This window comes from Mustelus asterias, chromosome 24 (genome assembly GCF_964213995.1).
Source record: "Mustelus asterias chromosome 24, sMusAst1.hap1.1, whole genome shotgun sequence".
Taxonomy (NCBI): Eukaryota; Metazoa; Chordata; class Chondrichthyes; order Carcharhiniformes; family Triakidae; genus Mustelus; species Mustelus asterias.
In genome coordinates this window covers 22,607,604-22,624,810 of record NC_135824.1, presented here as the reverse complement: position 1 = coordinate 22,624,810, position 17,207 = coordinate 22,607,604, and the positions used below count along the sequence as shown (strand labels likewise).

At 44.6% G+C, this 17,207-nt stretch overlaps 1 protein-coding gene across 2 annotated transcripts in view; it reads left to right on the top strand.

Annotated features, from left to right (window-relative positions):
- The window catches only part of cgnl1 (cingulin-like 1), a 172,975-nt gene extending 155,996 nt beyond the window's left edge, over positions 1–16,979 (top strand). For both annotated transcript variants that reach the window (XM_078241427.1, XM_078241426.1), the window contains exons 15-19: positions 3,512–3,595; positions 7,073–7,197; positions 11,743–11,851; positions 13,034–13,197; positions 16,500–16,979. In XM_078241427.1, coding sequence (XP_078097553.1) covers positions 3,512–3,595; positions 7,073–7,197; positions 11,743–11,851; positions 13,034–13,197; positions 16,500–16,623 — 606 coding nt within the window. In that variant the 3' untranslated portion in view covers positions 16,624–16,979. The remainder of the gene's footprint in view (positions 1–3,511; positions 3,596–7,072; positions 7,198–11,742; positions 11,852–13,033; positions 13,198–16,499) is intronic.
- Positions 16,980–17,207: the final 228 nt, after the last annotated feature.

The following is a 17,207-nucleotide window of genomic DNA, read 5'->3' as shown; positions in this document are numbered from 1 at the left end:
ACTCGGATCAATAGCAACCTAAAGAAGACCCATCGTGGGGCTGTATCTCAAACTGTGCTGTTTGCTAAAATATAATTGGATAGAAAGTGAGTGGAGACACAAGTTTTGAATAATGAAAGCAAAGATCGCGATAGCTTTGTGGGCGGCTTTCTTTGAGGTCAGCTGCGAAATATGGGCCATTGCGATTAAAAACCAGGAAATTCTTCAAGTTTTCTCCTGTTGACCTATTTTCATAGAATCCCCCAGTGCAGAAGGAGTCCATTCAGCCCATCAAGTCTGCACTGACCACGATCCCATAACCCCACATATTTACCCCGCTAATCCCCTGACACTAGGGTCAATTTAGCATGGCCAATCAACCTAACCTGCACATCTTTGGACTGTGGGAGGAAACCCACAGACACGGGGAGAATGTGCAAACTCCACACAGACAGTGACCGAGGCTGGAATTGAATCCGGGTCCCTGGTGCTGTGAGGCAGCATTGCTAACCACTGTGCCACCGTGCCGTTTGCAATTTTAGTGACGTTGGGGACAAAACGTTGACCAGGACGCTGGGAGGAATTGCTGCTTTTCAAACCGTGCTATGGGAACTTTTGTGTCCACCTGAAAGTGCAGACGAAAGGTTTATTTTAACATTTAATCTTAATAGTATTATTAGATATAGGATACGTTCTAGCTGCCTTTGTAGGCCTGCAGTATATTTGTAACAGTGCGTGTGATGTCCATAAACTGAATTCAACTTGATAGCAAATGTCTATAATTTGATGGGAAAATATTTTTGTTTTAAAAGTTCCAGGAGAAACAAAATAGAGCAGCTGAAGATTTATTGTGTTTGTTTTGGACTTGTGAATTAGCAGATAGGAAACTCATGGAAATTATTTCATAACTGCACCTGTGTTCTGAGTGTCTTTGCCAATTTCTGTTTTTGAAATACTGTTTTCATAACTGCTTGTGTTTCTTTTGCTGTTTAATTGTGTTCGCACATACATTAGAAGTTGCAGATTGATTCCAATTCATTTTTATTCAAATTTGTTAAGTTTATTTATATTCTGTCACAAGTAGGCTTATGTTAACACAGCAATGAAGCTACTATGAAAATTCCCTAGTCGCCACACTCTGGCGCCTGTTCGGGTATGTGAGGGAGAATTTAGCATGGCCAGTGCACCTAACCAGCACGTCTTTCAGACTTGCGGGAGGAAATGGGAGCACCCGGAGGAAACCCATGCAGACACGGGGAAAACATGCAGACTCCGCACAGACAGTGACTCAAGTTGGGAATCGAACCCAGGTCCCTGGTGTTGTGAGGCAGCAATGCTAACCACTGTGCTTTGAACATCTTGGTTGAAATTAGTGTTATTTCAGGAAGCCTCTCTATCTGTTCTTACAACACACATTTTGATTGGTAGGAGTTAGTATTTTTTCCTATTAGATACCAGTTTAATTTGCCCGCATTTGATTTTGGAATGTAAGATATGATTTATTGGAAAGGTAAATGTTAAATGTAGACTTCGAGGCAGGATGCAGTGCTAAAGAATGAACACATTGAGTTTTGTTTTAGAGGGATGTCTAAAGTACTCTTGAGTCGGGTTAAGATATTGGACATCCCAGTGTTATGTTGCTTTACTTTAAAGCAGAGAGTTGGGAGGTACAGTTATGCTGGGAACCAGATCAGAAACTCAAAAGTATGAACTTAGTCTAGACCCCGACGTTTTTTGATTTTGGCATTAGTGTGAGCATAAAGGTGTTTCACTCCAGGTGTGGGTCTATTGACCCATTCGGTAGTTTTTATTTAAAACAAACTTTATTTAAGAGCACAGTTAGAATATAACAAAAATAATTAGCATAACTTTTGCCAGTTAAAATACTTAAACATGACAAAGTATAATTTCTAACAGCTATAGTTCCAATGTAAGCAATATCCCCATAGCCATGTATCCTACTTCAGAACCAGTTAGCACCAAAAACAGATATGCTCACGTGGATGCTAGATTTCCAGCCTTTTAACCCCTCTGCACAGATACAGAAAGACACCTACCTTCTGACTCCCATACAGCAGTTTCCAAACAAGGCTACATCTTCCAACCACAGAACTTCAGAGAAAGAGACCTAGTTTCTTGTAGATTCCCAACCCCAGACAGTCCCAATCTCCAGCACTCTCCCACCCGCCGTGCCAATGCACCCCACCAGCCCCCCCCCCCCCCAGCCTGCCCTGATCTCATAGAATCGTAGAATCATAGAATCCCTACAGTACAGAAAGAGGCCCATCGAGTCTGCACCGACCACAATCCCACCCAGGCCCTACCCTCATATCCCACCCACTAATCCCTCTAACCTACACATCTCAGGACACTAAGGGGCAATTTAAGCATGGCCAATCAACCTAACTCGCACATCTTTGGACTGTCTCCTGCCCCCCCCGCAGCCTGCCCCAATCATTGACCTCCCTTCTGCCCCCATCGATCCCCATGCAGAGTGGCAGTGGGATCCCCCATTGATTGCTCTAAGTCCCATCCTCAACAGGCTCTGCCCCTCCCCCTTGGCACTGCCCCATGCCAAGGTGCCCTCTTGGCATTGGCACTTTGCCTCTTGGGCAATGCCAGGGGACACAGGCTAGCACTGCCAAGGTGCCAATACCCAGGGGGCACCACCCGTCCTCCTTGGGAGCCTTGATTGCTCTCCCCTTTATACGAGTGGGGTTGTCCCGATAGTTACCTGAAAGTGGGGAGCTACTGTAAAACCTGCTGGAGTGAAATACTCTGACGGGATGGGAGAGGTTATCGGGCCCGGAGAATTCAGTCCCGGGCCTGCTAATCGCATTGAAATAACCTTAAAAATAGATGCAAATAACTCACCTTGGTCTTCCTGCCAGTTTCCAGTGCAGATCTGACGGCACCAGAAATCCGGTGCTGGGAGATGCATGCGCAGTGGGAACGCATGCACGAATCCTGCGCATGCTCAGCTGTGAGATTCTCCCACCACGCTGTGCTAGAAAACTAATGCAGCATGGTGGGAGAATCAGCCCCATGTCCTAAATACATTTCTTAAAGGCACAGTATCGTCACACACTGTCTAATCTTAGCAATTAGGAAGTGAAAACTGCCAGAGCTTGTAATTGTAGAAACCAACCCTTCATTATGTTGATTTCAACTGAAATTGCAGAGGTGAAGTAAAAGGGATTTTTTTTAAATCACTATGTGGTTAGTACATGTGCAGTTAAGTGTTATATTGACTATCACTGTATTACATTTATTTACAAAATGATGCTGAGCAAATAATTAAACTTGTGATGATGTTTCTTATTTTAAAAAACTATCCACTGGTTAGGTACGGGGGAACAAATACCAGCTTCCACAGAAGGGAAAAGCAACAACAGTATTCACCATAGAGTAAGATGGCCACGATGAAATAGATTATGATGTTGTTGAGTAATTAGACCTTTTACATTAATGGTTTGATTGAACTTTCCAAGACACTTTGATATAACAGATGTACTTACTCTTTCGCTGACAGATTGAGCAGATGCGCAATGAGCTTTTCCAGGAAAGAGCAACAAGACAGGATCTGGAGTGTGACAAGATTTCGTTAGAGAGACAGGTACTTCAAGTAAATTTAATCAGACTTCTTGAATTATGCAGTGCAAGTTCAATATTGTAGTAACTAAATTAAAGAAACAAAATACTACAAGGGCACTCTAACAGGTTTTGAATCGGGCAAGAAAAAGCTCATATTGACATTTTAAATTTTATTTTTTACGTTAATTAACAAAGATAATAAAATGCACGGTTAAAAAATGGTTAATGGTCATCCATCCAGTTAGATGCATTGACATCGCTGAGTGTATATTCTTATTTCAATTCCTCTTGCTGGTTTACCACATGACTGTTTAGCAGCGTTCTAGATGTCACAGGGTGCCAATCCGCAGTCGCGTCCCTTTCTGATTTATTTTTCTCCCCTCAGCGGCTATTCCTTGCTCCTTATTGTCGTGTTGTGATTGTCATTCCAGCCGAGATTGACTGACTAAGAACGGAGAAGGGATTGAAACTGGGACTCTCCGTGTCCGTCAGGCTCAACGTCACGCGTTAACCCATTGAAGACATTGATAAAAAGATGTTGCACAATTGTTCAGGCAGTGAAGTGGAAATCTATTTGTGCAGTGCTGATAATACGGGGATAGTGGGACGGCACTGAAGGAATAACTAAAGATGGGAGAATAGCTTTTGTTTTATGACCTATTGCTACTTATGCAAGGGAATATTGATCATAGAATCCCTATGAAGCAGAAGGAGGCCATTAAGTCCATTGAGTCTGCACCAATTCTCTGATATAGCATCTTAACCGGGCCTTATCCCTGGAACCCCACGTATTTACCCGCCTAATCCCCCAAACCTACACATCTTGAGACAATAAGGGGCAATTTTAACATGGCCAATCAACCTAACCTGCACAACTAAGGACAGTGGGAGGAAACCTACACTGACATAGGGAGAACATGCGGACAGCCACAGATGACTGGAATTGAACAGGGGTCCCTAGCACTGTGAGGCAGCAGTGCTAACCACTGTGCCACTGTGTCACTCATGGAATGGTATACTGGATAGACAATTACAAATTTGTAGACAGCAAGTGACGCTGATCATTTTGGAGCAGAAAGCATCAGTACGTAGGGATTCCTTCATGCTTTGCAAACAGTAGAAATGGGGCGAATTGGAAGAAGATAATGGAAAAAAGGGTGTTGCATCTTTGCATCTCTTGAGACTTTTTATGACCAAATACTGCATTCGCATAAACTGGTTAGATCCATCTGGTAATAAAAAAGCAAGTATTTACACTATTTTAATACTCTATTCAATTTAAACAACCAATGCACTATTCCCTGAGTATATTCTTGTTTTAAAAAGAAAACTACATATCCTGCATTAAACCATCTTTCTACTTGTTGGGAGTTTTACTTCTTGGCGGTTTGAAGGAAATCACACATGTACCTGGTGGTGACCTTGCAAGTGGGATTAAATCATAGAATCCCTACAACACAGAAGGAGGCCGTTCGGCCCATTGAGTTTCTGTACCGACCACAATCCCACCTAGGCCCTATTCCCGTAACCCTCATTTGCCCCGCTAATCCTCCTAACACTAGGGTAAATTTAGCATGGTCAGTCAATCTAACGCGCACATCTTTCAGACTGTGGGAGGAAACCCATGGAGACACGAGGAGAAAGTGCAAACCCCACACAGACAGTGTCCTGAGGCTGGAATTGAACCCGGGTCCCTGGTGCTTGTGAGGCAGCAAATATAGGATGTCAACCGTATACTCAACATAAAAACTCACTTAATTAAAAACATGCTGGAATTATCCATCAGAACAGAAATGAGTGTGCTGCTACTAGCCATGAGAATAAATTCTACTGTGTGTTGTTATTGTCCATTGGTGCAAATCTTACTTTGTGTTGATATTGTTCATGTTTGTATTTACCACCCAACGTAAAGGAATGGTTACCAAGTTCTGATGATGAATTTTATTGGATTGATTGGCTGTTGGTGTCCAGATCTCACCCCAAAAAACTGTCACAAACTTGTTTCTGTGAAATATCCAAGTTTTAGCCAATGTGAAAATACAAAATTGCAACTTTACCTTCAACCGTGGTGCGCTATGGCTGAAGGATGCGCCATCTGCCGGATGCACCATCTGCCGGATGCGCCATCTGCAAGATGCACCATCCGCCAGATGCACTGCACCAACTTGCCAAGGCTTCTTTGAAAGCACCTCAAAAAACACCCAACCCCTGGATAGAAGTTCCATGAGATTGCCACCATCTACAAATTCCCCTGCAAGTCTCTCATTATCCCGGCTTGGAAATATACTGTCGTTCCTTCATCATTGAGGGTTGAACTTGCTTCCTAACAGCACTGTGGTGTACCTGTCCCACACGGACAGCAGCGGTTCAAAAAGACTGCTCACCGCCACCTTCTCGAGGGCAATTAAGGATGAGCAATAAATGCTAGCCTTGCCAGTGGCGGCCACATCAAAAAGTAGACACCTGTCCAAATTTGTGTAATTGTCTGATAATAGAAAATAAATAGTGTATGCAGCTGAAAAACTAGTGAAACACATCAAAAGTTGTTGCCATCTCTATTGTGAAGGGGTCATAAGGATGCTGTAAAGGGGTATACATCAGTTAAATCAGTGGGAAAAGGTCTAGCATATGGAGTATACTGTGGGAAAATGTGAATTTGTTCATTTTGGCAGGAACATTTTTTTTAAAAGCTTATTAACTAAATGGTGAGACAGTGCAGAGGGATCTGAGTGTCCAGGTGCATGAATCACAAAAGGTGAATATACAGGTACAGCAAGTAATAATGGTAATTAATAAAATGCTATTGTTAATTGAGGGGAATTGAATACAAAGGTAGGGAGGTGATGCTTCTGTTATACAGGGCATTGGAATGGGCTGTTGTCTTATGAGGAACACTTGAACAGGCTAAGCTTGTATCTGTTGGAGTTTAGAAGTGTAAGAAGCAACTTGATTAAAACCTATTAGATCCTGATTGGTCTTGACCAGGATGTGGAGAAGATGTTTCCTCTTGTGGGAGAATCTAGAATTGGGGCCACAGTTTAAAAATAAGGGGTCGTCCATTTAAGATGGAGATGAGGCAGAAAAAAAGTTTGCCGCCAGTTGAGTCTTTGTAACTCCCTCCCTGAAAAGCTGATGGAAGCAGAGTTTCTGGATATTTTTTAAGGCAGAGCTAGATAGATTCTTGATAAGCAAGAGGGTGAAAGGTTATCAGGGATAGCCGGGAATATGGAATTGAGGTGACGATCATAACAACCATGGTCTTATTGAATGATGGAGCAAGGGGCCGAGTGGCCTACTCCTGCTCCTAATTTGTATGTTCTTATGTATTAAAATTTAGATTGCATTCTATACATCAAATTGAAACCTTAAACATTAAAATACGGTTCTAATTTCAAGTTGAAAGTAAGTAATTACTGGATATATGAACACAAAATACTTAGTTTAAGAAATGAGTACTCATCAACAATTTTGATAGAAGCAATATGATATTTCATCATAGCAAAAAGATCTAAAGAGCAGAATTGTGTATCTGGAAGGATCTCAGAAACAGAATAAGGAAGGAATTGTTACTCAGCTGGAGGGAAGAATCCAGGAACTGGAAGAACGCCTTGAAGCGGAAGAAAGGTAAGATTTAATTTTCCTTGAAAATAAGATCAGCCCACCGTTGTAGACAGCGTCTTGCAAGACTACCTTATTGAAATGTCAAGGATATGTGTTCAATGATGTCCTTGCAGGATTGGGTTGTTTAGTTTAAGAAACCACTGCATATGTTTAAAACAAAGTTTGAGAAAAAATAGATGGAGAATACTCGGTGATTAATTGAAATTTATCTTTTAATTCTGAAAGCTGCCCAGTCCAAAGATTATTTTTAGCTTTCGTATTATAAAGCACTAAATCAAATACAAATATCACAGCAATAAAGTTATTCAAATTTGAGAAATGTTTATATTACTGTAATATTAGCCAAGAAATTACAAAAACATATGAAACATACTTTTAATTGAAGATAACGGTGGGAATTTTAAGAAAAGGATTCTAAGTATCAAACGAGCGAGAAAATGGGCGAGTTTCAGACTCGTTCTTTGGGCGTGTTTGAAAATGCTATCTTATGGAACTTAGTGCAGGAAAAGTGCCAGGATGTGATTCTCGCCAGTGGGTAGCCTGAGCTTGCCAGTGAAGTCAACTACTGAGCTCTAGGCGCCCTGATCGCCCAATGTACTGGGAGATCCTCTGCCCCTCAACCCCAACTCCGCAGATATCGGCACACCCCTCCTCCACGCACACCCGAAATCGACTCCTTCCCTCCCTCTGCCAATTGCCCCTCCCCCCCACCCTCCTGCAGAATTCTTTCCTCAATTGCCTCCCTGACAGAGTTCCCTCACTCCCTCCCTGATCGGCGATCACCCCCTCTGGCAGAGTACCCCCCCCCTGCTGATTTACCCTATGCCTTCCCACCCCTGCAGAACTCCCCACTTGTTTCGCCCTCATCCCCCTATCATGGCTCCACCCCACTCTGGCTGCTCCCCAATTCTGGCTCCGCCCTCTTGACAGTTATGCTGTCTGGTGGGCAGTGCCAGGTGGAGGGTGCCAGGTGGGTACTGCCAGGCTAGCACTGCCCCATGGGCACTGCCTGGCTCTGCCTCCGACTACCCGGCGGCTTCAGTGGCCTCCGATTCGCCCCCAGCGAGGCCATCACATCAGGTCCCCGTTGGTGGGGATCATACAGCAGATGGTGAAATTTGAATTCAATAAAAATCTGGAATTAAAGTCTAATGATGACCATGAAACCATTGTTGATTGTTGTAAAAATTTGGTTCACCAAATGCCTTCCATTATGGAAGGAAATCTGCCGCCCTTACCTGGTCTGGCCTACATGGTGACTCCAAAGCCACAGCAATGTGGTTGACTCTCAACTGTCCTCTGCAATGGCCTAGCAATCCACTCAGTTCATGGGGAATTAGGGATGGACAATAAATGCTGGCCTGTCAGTGACGTCCCTGTCCCACGAATAAATAAAAAAAAACCTTTTAATGTGAAAATTATATCAAAGCCAGGGACTGTTTATTCCCAATGGATAAACTCATCAGTTTCTTTTGATTTGATTTATTGTCATGTGTATTGGTATACAGTGAAAAGTATTGTTTCTTGCGCGCTATACAGACACAGCATACCATTCATAGGATACATAGGGGAGAAGGAGAGGGTGCAGAATGTAGTGTTACAATGCAGCCCTGATAGAAATAATTAACCATTGTAGAGTTGACCATGAACGGGCAAATGAAATAGCTCACTTCTTTTTCATTTTCTTTCGTGGGAAGTTGGGGGGGTTGCTGGCGAGGCCAGCATTTGCTGCCCACCTGTAATTGCCCCTGAGAAGGTGGTGTTGAGAGCTGCTGCCTGAAACTGCTGCGGTTTATCTAGTGCAGGTACACCCGCAGTGTTCCTGGGAAGGGAATTTCAGGATTTTGATGCAGTGACATCGATCTGAGTCGGGGTGGTGTGCGGTTAGAGGGGAACTTGCAGGTGGGTGGAGTTCCTGTACTGCCCTTGTCTGGCTAGGTGGTAGGGGTCATGGGTTTGGAAAATGCTGTCGAAGGAGCCTCTGTGAGTTGCTGCAGTGAATCTCGTAGAGGGGGCACACTGTTGGTGGTGGAGGGAGTGAATGTTTAAGTTAGTTGATGGGGTGCCGATCAAGCAGACTGGTTTGTCCTGGATGGTGTCAAGTTTCTTTAGTGTTGTTGGGGCTACGCTCTGCTAGGTGAGTGGGGACTATACTATCACATTCCTCACATGTCTTGTGGAGATGGTGGACAGGATTTGGGTAGTCAGGGGGTGAATTACTCACCTCAGGACCTCTGACCTGCTCTTATAGCCACAGTATTTTTACGGTTAATCCAGTGCAGTTTCTAGTCAATGGCAACGGCACAGTGGCTACCCTGCTGCCTCACAGCTCCAGGGACCTGGGTTCAATTCCAGCCTCGGGTCTATGTGGAGTTTGCACATTCTCCCCGTCTCCCCGTGGGTTTCCTCTGGGTGCTCCAGTTTCCTCCCACAGTCCAAAGATGAGTGGGTTAGGTGCACTGGCCAAGCTAAATTGCCCCTTAGTTTCCCGGGCTGCATAGGTTAAAAGGGATTAGCGGGATGAGTACGTGGGGTTATGGGGATAGAGTTTAGAGTTTATTTTTAGGCGTCACAAATAGACTTACATTAACACTGCAATGAAGTTACTGTGAAAATCTCCTAGTCGCCACATTCCGGCGCCTGTTCGGGTAAACTGAGGGAGAATTTAGCATGGCCAATGCACCTAACCAGCACGTCTTTTGGACTGTGGGAGGAAACCGGAGCACCCAGGGAGAACGTGCAAGCTCCACACAAACAGTGATCCAAGCCGGGAATCGAACCCGGGTCCCTGGCGCTGTGAGGCAGCAGTGCTAAGCCACTGTGCCGTCTAGGGTCTGAGTGGGATTGTTGTCGGTGCAGACTCGATGGGCCAAATGGCCTCCTTCTGCACTGTAGGGTTTCTATGTAACCCCCCAGGCTGCTGATGGTGGAGGATTCAGCAATGGTAATGCCATTGAATGTCATGGGGCGATGGCTATATTCTTTCCTGTTGGAGATGGTCATTGTTAGCACTTATCATTCACAGTCTCTACACAAAGCATTTTGGAGGTTGCAGCAAGACTTCAGTTTAATCTCCAGTTGTGAGCATAAAGAAGCTAAATGCACACACTTGATTTCCACCCGATCGTTTGCGACTCAAAGGGGCAGCGTTCATGCTGCACAAATTCAATAAAACCAAGACTAACAATGGGCTGAATTTAACATGCTCCCAGCAGGTGAATTTCCCTGTTTCGGTGGTGGGCAACAGGGCAGGCACAGAAAACCCAATTCCAACCACTTCACCACACCACAACCACCACCCCAACCCCCTGCATCACCACCACTTCTTTCCTACCCTCCCTCCCTTGAACCCACGCCCGTTCCCCCTGACTGCTCCTCTCCCAAACCCTCCTGGCACAAGACCCCGGATTTACCTGCTCTGGGGTAACAAAGCCTTGGGCTCCTTTCCTCTCGAGTCGTTCCGCCAGTGGCCACTGACTGCTCCAGAGGGCAGGACTAAAGTCTGGCCTCGTTAGCCTGCCCTGCAGCACTATATGGCTGGGGGGGGGTCGGGTTGTTGTGGAGCATATCGGCCCAATCTTTCCATTCACCCCCCCTACGTTATTCAGCCCAATATATCAGTAGCAGCATGCGTGTACTGCTATAGCTGCAGCTAAACTCATGGGAACACATTTGCATCATGCGCTGGGATTAGCTTACTCTCTCAATGGTATTTATTTTTCCAAGAGTTATCTCTTTTGGCTAACTAACTTTAGGCATTTAAAGCTATTTTCATAGTCAGCAGCTAGCAACTACTTTTTGCTATCAAATAAATATAAGGGACTCAAGGTGCTCCTCATAATACCAAAGTCTATCTCTTTGACCAAGCCTTTAGATCAGGTGGCCAATATCTTTATACGACTCCCCTGCAATATTTTGACTGATATCACTCTTCTCAAGTGTCTTTGGTCAATTTTTACTCGATTAAAGGTGATATATAAATGCAAGTTGACGATGTTCGGGTTGCAAATAAATATACGTACTGCCATATTATAGTTACGCCAGATTAAAGTCCAACAGGTTTATTTGGAATCACGAGCTTTTGGAGCGTTGATCCTTCATCAGGTGAATGGAGAGGTAGGTTCACAAACATGGCATATATAGACAAAGACACAATAGCAAGATAATTACAGATTGGAATGTGAAGAATGGTTGGAATGCGAGTCTTTCCAGGTAATCAAGTCTTTACAGGTACAGACAGTGCGAGTGGAGAGAGGGACAATCACAGATTAAAGAGGTGTGAATTTTCTCAAGTGAATTTTCTCCACTCGTCTGATGAAGGGGCAACGCTCTGAAAGCTCGTGATTCCAAATAAACCAGTTGGACTTTAACCTGGTGTTGTGAGACTTCATACTGTGCCCACCCCAGTCCAACGCCGGCTTCTCCACATGATATTACAGCAAACTAGTGCAAGGAGGGCTGAAGCAGACTAGCATGATGTTGACCCTCCCAACTGCAATCTCCTGTGATAGGTACAATTAGATTATGTTTTAAATGTTTTCTTTTCAGAGACAGATCTACTCTGCAATTGAACAATCGCAAGCTTGAAAGAAAGGTTAAGGAGCTAATGTTGCAGGTGGATGATGAACATCTCCATCTGTCAGACCAGAATGATCAGGTATGTGGCACAGAGTTAGAGTGTATCTATTTTATAGTTGAAATGTGGCTGAGGCGGGCAGGTTGGGAGGACAGTGGTACTATAACTTACTGCAAACCCAGGAATCTCTGCCAGCCAGGTCCAGGTTGAAACTTCTGCTGTAAAGCAATAGGAGAAATTAATAACCAAAAGAGAAAACGCTGGAAAATCTCAGCAGGTCTGGCAGCATCCGTGAGGAGAGAAAAGAGCTGACATTTTGAGTCCAGATGACCCTTTGTTAAAGCTAAAAGGCATAGAAAGTGGGAGAAATTTATACTGCAGAGTGAGGGAATAAAAGATGAGTCATGGCCACAGAAACCAGGGGAAAGGCTGCTCATGGCAGCCCATAGAGAGAATAAAAGGTGTGAATGGCCAAACGGCAGAGAAGCTGAAATCGGAGGGTAAACTGTGACAAGATGAAGATATGAGAGGGGGGATGGGTGAGAAAGAGGTAAAATTGAGAAAAAGGGAAATTAATCGTTATATTTAACTGTTCCCATCCCAGACAAGGAGCTGCTAAACAATGCAGTCTTGAATTCAATTTGGGGGGGAAAAATTACTAATTTGTCTACAAAATTATGAGAGGCATAGACGGGGTGGATAGTCAGAGGCTTTTTCCCCAGGGTGGAAATGTCAATTACAAGGGGGCACAGGTTCAAAGTGAGAGGAGGAAAATTTAAGGGAGATGTGCGGGGGATGTTTTTCGTGCAGAGAGTGGTGGGTGCCCGGAACGCGCTGCCAGAGGAGATGGTGGAAGCAGGCATATCAGCAACGTTTAAGAGGCATCTGGATGCTACATGAACAGGGAGGGAATAGAGGGATACGGTCTGAGTAAGGGCAGGAGGTGTTTTTTTAGTTAGTGCATCATGATCGGCACGGGCTTGGAGGGCCGAAGGGCCTGTTCCTGTGCTGTACTTTTCTTTGTTTGTTGTTCTTTGTAAAGCCTTTCAAGACTTTTTAGTTTCAAATGCAACCAGTGGAATGGGGCAAGTGCAATTTAAACAAAATAGCTTTAAGTAAGATAAAAACTGGTGGTTTAAACTTGCTGAAGATCGCCTAATCCAGTTTTTAGACAAGTGCTTATAAACCAAGATTCAGCTTCTTTTGTAGCCTCGAGGGTTTGAATGAAATGTGCTTGTGATCAAACCTTCAATGATTTTCTAGTTGAACCTACGATTGAAAGCTCTCAAGAGGCAAGTAGATGAAGCAGAGGAGGAAATAGATCGTTTGGAAAATGCGAAGAGAAAGTTACAGAGAGAGCTAGAGGAACAAATGGAAGCCAATGAAGAACTGCAAGGACAAATGAATACTTTAAAGAAAGACCTGAGGTAGGTTTGTGTCTGCTCCTAAAAAGCAAATAAGGCGCATTTTGCAGATTTTGGACACTAAATTGGTTAGCCCAATTACAGGTGTAACGTCAACTTCATACCCGCTAATTGGGGTGGCACGCGGGTACAGTGGTTAGCACTGCTGCCTCACAGCGACAAGGACCCGGGTTCGATTCCCAGCTTGGGTCACTGTGTGAAGTTTGCACGTTCTCCCCATGTCTGCGTGGGTTTCCTCCCACAGTCCAAAGATATGCTGGTTAGATGGATTGGCCATGCTAAATTGTCCCTTAGTGTTAGGGGGAGTAGCTAGTGTAAATCCATGGGGTTCAGGGGATAGGGCCTGGGTGGGATTGTGGTCGGTGCAGACTCAATGGGCCAAGTGGCTTCCTTCTGCACTGTAGGATTCTATGATTCTGTAATTATAATGACTGTTCCTTGTAGCAAGCATTCCCAACACTGTTCCGTGGTTGCACGCATTAACTGGGGACCCATATCATTAGTAATTGCACTAGTTAATCTGCATTATTAAAGCTAGTCTGTACCTCTGAAAGGGGAGGTGTGGTGTGGCTGGAACAGGTGCTCGGAATCAATCTGCAACTGACTCTGACCTGGAAAAGAGAGGACTGGCTGGCCAGGAGAAAGAGCAAGCACTCAGGTTTTCAATGCGGAGGAGAGAATCCCTGTATCCTCAGAAACACACAATGGGAAGATTGTGCGAACAGATAAGCATTGGAGGTTACTGCTAGGAATTTGTAGTCTCAAGGATCTGGATGCAATGCTGGAAGAGGTTTAATGGCATAGTTATCATAGAATCTACAGTGCAGAAGGAGGCCATTTGGCCCATCAAGTCTGCACTGACAACAATCCCACCCAGGTCCTATCCCTGTAATCCCACATGTTTACCCCGCTAATCCCCCTGACATTAAGAGGCAATTTATCATGGCCAATCAAGCTAACCCGCACATCTTTGGACTGTGGGGGGGGAAACTGGAGCACCCGGAGGAAACCCATGCAGACACGGGGAGAATGTGCAAACTCCACACAGACAGTCACCCGAGGCCGGAATTGAACCCGGGTCCCTGGCACTGTGAGGCAGCAGTGCTAACCACTGTGCCACCATGCTGTCCAACTATTCCCCCCGCCCCCGACACAACCCTATCCTTGTCCAGTTTAGATACCCATGGATTTCAACTTGGCTGGGCCACGGTGGCAGAAAGGAAAACAGAAAACATGAAAACACACTGTCACTCGATTTCACAGTTTGCAGCCACCAACCCAAACACTGAGACTGCAGACTTTAGAGTACAGCCTAGAGGTGGGATCATGTGGGGTGACACTGGGCAGAGGAAAGGAGCCAGCATGCTGGGTGGTAAAGTCAAACAATAGTTCTGTTGCACAAGTCTCAGGTGAGGACTTCAGTAAACTCGACTAAAGGAAAAGGCTGACTGATGTAAGCCTGGTCTTGACTTTTAAACATCGTGACATATACACATATTCATATTGAAATAGATAATTAATGTGCAAATGAACAATCATCAAATGTTACTTAATCACATCTTTGAATCCATTACCAGAAGATGAGTATTTACACTTAAGATGCGTTCTGAGGAATTCTGCTGAAACAACAGATTCCCACACAGTAGCTCTGATTCTCAAAGAACTCCAGTCTCCCTCTGTAAATATTCATACAATGTCTGCAATGAATCTGCAATGTCTGGGCTGCGATATGTTTTAGCAGTAGCACTTTTTGTCTGTGAATGGATACTTCTAATCACCTGAAAACTAGAATGGTGATAGGAGAGAAATAGGCACAGACACAGGGAGTCTTTATTCTTGCACTTGCAATTTGCCCCTCTACTTGTGTATCTACTTTTAGAATCATAGAATCCCTGCAATACAGAAGGAGAGTAAGAAGTTTAACAACACCAGGTTAAAGTCCAACAGGTTTATTTGGTAGCAAAAGCCACACAAGCTTTCGGAGCTCTAAGCCCCTTCTTCAAGTGAAGAGGCAATTTATCATGGCCAATCAAGCTAACCCGCACATCTTTGGACTGTGGGGGGGAAACCGGAGCACCCGGAGGAAACCCATGCAGACACGGGGAGAATGTGCAAACTCCACACAGACAGTCACCCGAGGCCGGAATTGAACCCGGGTCCCTGGCACTGTGAGGCAGCAGTGCTAACCACTGTTAACCCGGCTAACCCGGCTCCATACAGAAGGAGGCCATTTGACCCATTGAGTCTGTACCAGCCACAGTCCCACCCAGGCCCTATTCCCGTAACACCCCACATTTATCCTGCTTAATCCCCCTGACACTAGGGTCAATTTAGCATGGCCAATCCATTTAACACACACATCTTTGGGTGGAAGTCGGCGCACCCGGAGGAAACCCACGCAGACACGGGGAGAAAGTGCGAACTCCACACAGGCCTATATCATATTAACTATGGTTTGCAAAGCTCTCTCATATTATTCTGTCAGATATGAGGGCAGGTTGGTTCCTTGGCTCATCCTCTTAAAGGTTCCTCTGTCAATTGATCTCAAGGTGTTAGGGAGGGTAATCCTATCATACAGTATGTGACCTTCTCTCACCAGCCCACATTCACTTTGTGTGTCCATCTCAGTGTCTGTGTGTTTTATGTGTTCAGGTAGTCACAGTTACTTGTGGGGAGAGTGACAACACTGTCTACTCTCAATGTTAATCCCTCAATGAGGAGTTCTGGTGCTGCTCTTAAATATGAAGGTTAGCTGTGCTGTATTAATGTGTGTAACTGTATTAGGGACAGCACAGTAGTTAGCACTGCTGCCTCACAGCGCCAGGGATCCGGGTTCAATTCCCGGCTCGGGTCACTGTCTGTGTGGAGTTCGCACGTTTTCCCCGTGTCTGCGTGGGTTTCCTCCGGGTGCTCCGGTTTCCTCCCACAGTCTGAAAGACCTGCTGATTAGGTGCATTGACCCGAAAAGGCGACAGAGTGTGGTGGCTAGGGGAATTTCACAGCAGGGTTTCCTCCGGGTGCTCCGGTTTCCTCCCACAGTCCAAAGATGTGCGGGTTAGGTTGATTGGCCAGGTTAAAAATTGCCCCTTTGAGTCCTGGGATGTGTAGGTTAGAGGGATTAGCGGGTAAATATGTGGGGGTAGGGCCTGGGTGGGATTGTGGTCGGTGCAGACTCGATGGGCCGAATGGCCTCCTTCTGCACTGTAGGGTTTCTATGATTTCTATGAACTTCATTGCAATGCAAGCCTTACTTGTGACTAATAAATAATTTATTACTTAACGTGTGAAAACCTTGTGTTTTACAGACGCAAGAATTCATCGACAAAGGTTTCATCCTCCGTTCTAAATGATTTTGAAAATGATTACAGTACAGATGAAGATAGTCTCTACGATGCAGGGTTTAAATTGTCAAAGGACAGTAACTTGTAGACTCGAACCTGAACCAATGCTTAATCATTAGATAAAGGGAAGCAGTAACGTGATGGCATAATTAACTCTTCCAGGTACCATGTCCTGCCCACGGTTTTTGTATTGAACTCCTTCACTATACTGCTACTATTTACAACATGAAATGTTTTAAACGTGTGTGTTCACTACTGCCTCATCGGATGCCATGCTGGGTTCTTTTTATATTTGGAGTCCTTTGGACAGGAAAAGGAAGGTCATATTTTACTGTTTATTCAGTTTGACAGGACTTTATAAATGTGTCAACTTAAAAGCAAGACACACTGATTAGCAGTCAGCTTTTAAATGTGTACAGGTTGTAAATAAATTTTAAGCGACAGAAATTATTTTCCTTTATTATTTAAACTGTTAAAGTGCCAACAATACTTTGGCCAATATCTTTAATGGTTGATATATTAACCTTGTGCTTTTACGACCAATTTTTCCTTGCACCTAAAGACACTAACTTTTTCCTGGGGTATGGTTCCCCACCAGTGAATCTCTGGTCAACTGCATAGATGGTGCATTTTCGCATATTGTTCTGGCCCAATGCAGGTTGTGCTATTTCC